Source organism: Etheostoma spectabile, chromosome 22, assembly GCF_008692095.1.
Source record: "Etheostoma spectabile isolate EspeVRDwgs_2016 chromosome 22, UIUC_Espe_1.0, whole genome shotgun sequence".
NCBI classification, from domain to species: domain Eukaryota; kingdom Metazoa; phylum Chordata; class Actinopteri; order Perciformes; family Percidae; genus Etheostoma; species Etheostoma spectabile.
In genome coordinates this window covers 4,842,590-4,848,765 of record NC_045754.1, presented here as the reverse complement: position 1 = coordinate 4,848,765, position 6,176 = coordinate 4,842,590, and the positions used below count along the sequence as shown (strand labels likewise).

At 43.0% G+C, this 6,176-nt stretch overlaps 1 protein-coding gene across 1 annotated transcript; it reads right to left on the bottom strand.

The window, feature by feature from the left end:
• Positions 1–581: 581 nt before the first annotated feature.
• Positions 582–4,865, bottom strand: mc4r (melanocortin 4 receptor). Its single transcript, XM_032504286.1, has one exon. It carries the CDS (start codon positions 4,406–4,408, stop codon positions 3,425–3,427), a length of 984 nt encoding a protein of 327 aa, XP_032360177.1. The 5' UTR covers positions 4,409–4,865; the 3' UTR covers positions 582–3,424.
• Between the last annotated feature and the right edge of the window lie 1,311 nt (positions 4,866–6,176).

Here is a 6,176-nt window from a genome sequence, read left to right as displayed (position 1 = left end):
GCTACCTTTCAACATATTTCAACACTTTTGTCTGTCTGTGTTCGCCAGTCTCAGGGGAGAGAGGGAGGGATGTTGTGGGGATGACTGTTTATGTGTTTCTCGTTTGTTCCGAAGAAACTAACACAAATAATTCAATAATAATACTCTACAATCTAAAAGTCTATAAAGATTCAATTAAATTCGGAATGTCTCTCACTGAACTAACATTAGATGCACGCCCAAATGTTGACAAAAGTTATTTTCCAGTGTTGTCAATGTTTTGTTTACTTCAATTTAAATTATTCACCACAATCCAAACCCCTGTAGGTGTGTTTCTAGCACATACACTTCTAGGTTCTCCCCTCAGGGAAGAACCCGAGCTACACTTACACTTGTTTATATAAAACTTCATGTGAAAAACTATTGCTGCAGATGTGCTTGTATGCATGCATTTTCTTCACTGATTATTAGAAAAAAAAATCCTTTGTGTCTTACCATTTGATAAAAGTCAAAGTTGTTGTTTTTTTGTGTGTGTGAGGTGGTTTTCACAGTAAAGGTAAAAGTCTGGTCTCCAGATGCAGGCTGACAAATAGAGCTGTTGCTAAGGTGACAGTGTGATTTATTAAAGTTACTTTGCAGCAGTAATTCACATAGGATGCATTGGTCAAGCAAACAGCTTCATATCGGCACACATGAATCGAAATCCAGGCAAAGCTTTGACAGAAACCCATTTACATCACTTTCCTTGTGTTTTTTGATGAGCTTCAAAATGCACTTTGCATTAAAAAAAAGGCATTAATAAATAAAAAAGGAGGCATTATTAAAAATAGCACTTGCCAACATGTAAATACTGACTACATCAGTTTATAAAATACTGCCACAGCGGATAAGGTTGCTCTTTACACCACAGTGCAACATATTTAAGGCAAGGAGAAATGCAACCAGTTACACGACACAAACACAAAAATACATTCACCAAAATCTGGCTTTTACATACTGTAAACATGATGAAACAGATCTCTGTAGGGTCACGTGTGCATGCTGAGATTTAGAACAACCCACGTGTGCACATTTACACCAACATCTACACCAACCAGAAATACACAAGAGCCTTGATTGGAAAGCAACAGATGGCATGAGTCAAAGGTGTACTGACGGTAGTGTCATCGAACTCAACCCAGGGTTTAGTGCATCACGGCGGTGGGTCACTTGTTACGGAGTTAAATCGCCGTGGTAACTCATGCTGAACACCTGACCTCAGGCTATGTTGGAGATTAGAGATCAATCGGGGTAAAAGCACCGCCTACTGACCAATCAATACTGGCAATACTCGGTTGATAACGGCGTCACCGTTATTAGAAGATCCGGTGGAGCTTGGTGCGGGAGAGAGAGAGAGAGAGAGAGAGAGAGAGAGAGAGAGAGAGAGGTGCACTCATAAAAATTCAAACATTTGGAGACTGACAACTTGTAGTATTTTCATGAAAGATATAGATTTTCAGCGGAGGGAGTTAAATATCTTTGTCAGCTTCTTGAGCCGTATATTGCCAATGCGCCCATCGGTTTGAATTATGTTTATTTTTTATTGCTCATGTGCTCTCACAATCGCTTACTACTACAAAGGATGCAACTGAAAGAACATAGGCTACAGTGACCAAAGTTTATGGAATGCACGAAATGTAATTCTGGTCAGATCTTGTCGTGCCTGACTCATTGGGCAGTGATATAAGTCTTGTACTTTATGCATTTACAGCGTCAGCGTCTTGCTTTTTGCCTGTGTTCTTCATATTACTGTAGGATTATCTTCTTGTTTAAAATATGCGGTTTTGGTGGACTCGTCCATGATTGCGATTGCTCATATGGAGCAAACACCACCTCTTTTATGTGATAACGTCACTGGATTTGGAAACCCTGGCTTTATTGAATTGGATGTTCAACACCGTCGGTACGCAGTTTATGCGGGATCGCAATTGTTACGTAACAGAAACGGGAATAAATCCAGGCCATGTTGATCTTGCTTTGTAGAACAGGCCTCTGGTCTGTTTTGGCTATTTGCTCAGACAAAACTCAAGATTTGCAAACATTAAAGTGACTTTCTCTTCATCCCTGGAAGGAAATAAAATCTTTTCTGCTGCCCTGCTTCAAAGGGGAATTCAGTGGTGAAGGTCAACAAAAACAGCGTCTCTGATCAGGTAAGGGTGTAAAGTGCCAAAAACTGGGGACGACACGCTGGCGGGAAGGTTCCTGGTCACCTTGAATTGTTGTTCCCATTCGTCTATGGATGCAGATAAACTAAACTACATCTACATCATCTTTTGTGCCTGAGAAATACACTGGCATTTTCCAGCTTTTTCTATTTTAAAGTTAAGCTCTAAGGTAAGCTCTATTTTCCATACCATTCGTACTAAGGGGAATGTAAGTATTACCCTCATTGCTGTAAACATCTAACCCAGTGAGTGATTTTACAACCCACTGCATTTTAGATCCCAGTCAATAGCCTGTGGTTACTACGCTGAGTGGGTTAGACACGGGAAACAGCAGATCAGCAAAGACTGGCGATGTGCTACGTTTCCTTTGTGCTCTTGTTTTGTGATTTCTAGAAGCATCTAATTTGATCTCAGTGTTACTTATCCGTTAAGAGCAGCTTGGAAAATCACTGGTAACACCTCATTTCCACAAAGTAGTCATTTTCAGTTTATGTGTGTTCCCCTGTGCTTTCTAATAGTTTAACCTCTAACTTACAAAAATGTCACATTTGAAAAAAAGGTAAACATTCCACTTTTGTTGAGCAGGATACACTGCCTTCATCTCAAATCAGTGAGGCGTAATGAAGAAATAACATATGTACAGATATTTACATTCACTGCAATGCAAAACAGTACATGACAGGGGTACACATGTATTTCTATCTTTGCTTGCGGTGTGCACAGTGATCTCTGTCCTATCCTGTTATGAGGTGGAGTGCACTCTCAAACATAGAGGTAGTCTGTCGAATACTACTGTGTGTTAATCTCTTCGCTAGATTTCCAAAGGACAAGCTGCTGTTGCAACAGCTGTGACATTTATGTGACATAATCCATGTAGATACACAACGATCTTTAAGATAAACATATTATTTTCTTTGACAGTAAACAGCGAGACAAGTGTGACAGGCAATAGTTTAGAGTGAGAAAGAGAAAAGATATCTACATATACAGAGCTGTACTCTATTTTACAAGGTGTCTGTAAACCTACCTCTTCAGCAATCTGACTCACATAACTAAAGGCGAGCGCCCTACTGGTCAATCATTAACAGCCGACTGCAAGAACACTGGGCACAACAGAGCCACAGCGATGAGTCCACAGTGATTACGGCTCACAGGTCTCAAAGTCCTTGTCGGCCAAGTTTCATTTAAATTGCTGATTTCAGCTATCAGAGTCAAAGCTCTGCTCACACTTATCAGGCAGCTCACATGCACAGGAGAGCGTGCGAGCAGCAGAAAATCTCTTTGAAGGTTTTTCTCATTTCTTGGCTGCGGAAGGCGTAGATGATGGGGTCAATGACAGAGTTGCACATGATAAGGATGAGATACATGTTGAAGTGGGACATGAAACAGGTGCAGTAGGGGTTCCTAGGGCAGGTGATCATGAGAATGAGGTGGAGGAAAAAGGGCGCCCAGCACACCACGAACACCCCGAGGAGGATGGTGAGGGTGATGGCGCCCTTCATGTTGGCTCGCTGATGGATGGGCGCGTTGCCCGGCAGCGCGGCGATGCGCTTCATGTGCAGACGGGCCAGCAGGAACATGTGGACGTACAGCGAAGCCATGAGCACCAGCATGGTGAAGAACATGGTGATGAGGCAGACGAGCACAGTGGTGCTCTCTGAGTAGATGATGAATAGGATGCCCGACACAATGCAGCACGTCCAGATGCTGCTGATGACCAAAATTGCTCGTCGCAGGGTGACAATGTTGTGGTATCGCAGCGCGTAGAAGATGGTGATGTAGCGATCAATGGCGATGGCCAGAAGGCTGCAGATGGACGCTAACAGAGAGCTACAGATCATGGAGTCAAACACATTGTCCATGCTTTTGATCAACGTGACGGGGATGGTCAGGTTGCCTCCATTGATGAGCGCTATGACGATAGTCTCTGAGGCGTTGGAGACACTGACAAGCATGTCGGCTACAGCTAGACTACAGATGAAAAAGTACATGGGTGAGTGAAGGTTCTTGTTTTTGACGATAGCGGCAACAACCAGGATGTTCTCCAGCAGGCTGATGATGCCCAGGGTGAGAAAAACCTCTGTGGAAATCAGCAGCTGCTCGTAGCACCCTGCCGACGAGTCCTTCTCCTCGGTTGATAAGTCTTTGTTAAGTGGCAAAATGCCTGAGGTTTGGCTCCTGTTATAGAAGCCTTGGATTAATCCATGGTGATCTGTGGTGTTCATAATGTCCCCTTTAAATTCCCTGTCTTGGGTTAAGTCTTCTTTTCCCTGTTGCTATGGGTCCATCTAGATTTTCAATGTTAAAAATCTCAACGTGTGCGCTCGTCAGTCATCCTATTAATTGGGAGAATAACCTCGGGACCCTTGAAGAGGATCGAAAAAAAAATCTTCCTTTGTTTTGGTTTGCCAAGAACGACAATTATCTTCAAGCATCTGCTGCTGTAGTTACTCTCGGCCAAAAACAATCCCAGCGCTCTCCTCCCTTCTCTTCACTCAGTGCGTATGGTAAAATAAATGTTCCCCTAAAAAGATGTGAGAAAGATTTAGTGGAAAGTGAAGCAGAAAGGTGTGTGCAGGAAGGCGCATGTGGGACACTGATTAACAGTGAACAGGAACATGAGAGGCAGAGAGATCAGAGCGTACCAGCTCGCCGTACGAGTGCAGGCAGATCATCACTTAGTAAGCTACTGTGGTCTTCCCTCCCTCTTATACCAGGCGCACACACTCACACACAGACCCAAACACACACCCACCCCTTTTTTAACCTATCCACTCACTGATAAGGTGGGAGGAGTAGCACAGTTTGGCTTGACAGATGAATAGGCAAATTTAAAAATGAATGGATTTAAGAAACTTGGTTTGGTGGGAGAGGGGGTAAACAGTAACACATTTCAAATTAGAAATGAATCAAGATAATGGTTGCATTTGCAGCAGGACGTTTTACATCAAATCACAGTAATGATGTTAGTCTATTCACAATCTTCCACTTCTGGGATTGCTCCGTTGCCACGCAAAATTCCACCACATGTCCTGCTTTTAGGACAATTGTCCGTTACATTCCTCTTTCTTTGTGTTGTAATTTTAAACTCTAGTGGATTTCTGAGGACTATAGTTAACTGCTCCTCAGATCTCTGCAGGGTGAATCCAGACAGCTAGCTAGACTATCTGTCCAATTGGAGTTTTCTGTTGCACGACTAAAACTACTTTGAATGTCCACATGTTCCACCAAAACAAGTTCCTTCCCGAGGCTACTTTACAGAGGCACCATGGTGAATAGCGCTGCCCAATCGATTGTGATTGGTTTAAACCAGAACATGTTTTTCTCCTATCCCGAAATGCTTTGTGGACTAGCCAGACCCTCCCTAGACAGGTCTGACAATGTGAGACTTTAATGATGTTAACACATAAAATCAGACATTGATATTCCTTCAGTTGTGGTCTAGAATTAAAGTCCTGAGTCAGAGTAAAAATGCATTGATTTTGAGATGAGAACCAGACGGTCATATAGTGTTCTTTAGATCGGTCTTAAAGGTGCACTGTCAGTTCCTGCATGGTTTGAGCGCAATAATATTTATGTCTCAATTTGTCTCTCCCTGATCTGCTAGCTGCCTGCCCCCTGAATACAGCGCGAAAAAGCCCGGTCTTGGGAGACAACACAGGGATCGTAAACGTCAAACAAACACTATAGGCACAGGCTGTGCACCAAAATACAAGTGTACTGAGGGGGCAAGCAGCTAGCGGATTAAGGAGAGATGCCTACAATTTCAGACAACAATGAAATCACGCTGAAACCATGCAGAAACTCATAATGCACTAAGACCGGTCTCAAGTACAACAACACTGGTGTCGGATTAAACCTCAAGAACATTGTAACCGCAATGCCGCTTCCTGTAGCTTGGTTCTCTGAGCTCGTCACTGCTTTGAGAATCAGCTCACAGAGGATGAACCACACACAATGAACATAATATATTTCCGCTGGAAACTACACTAT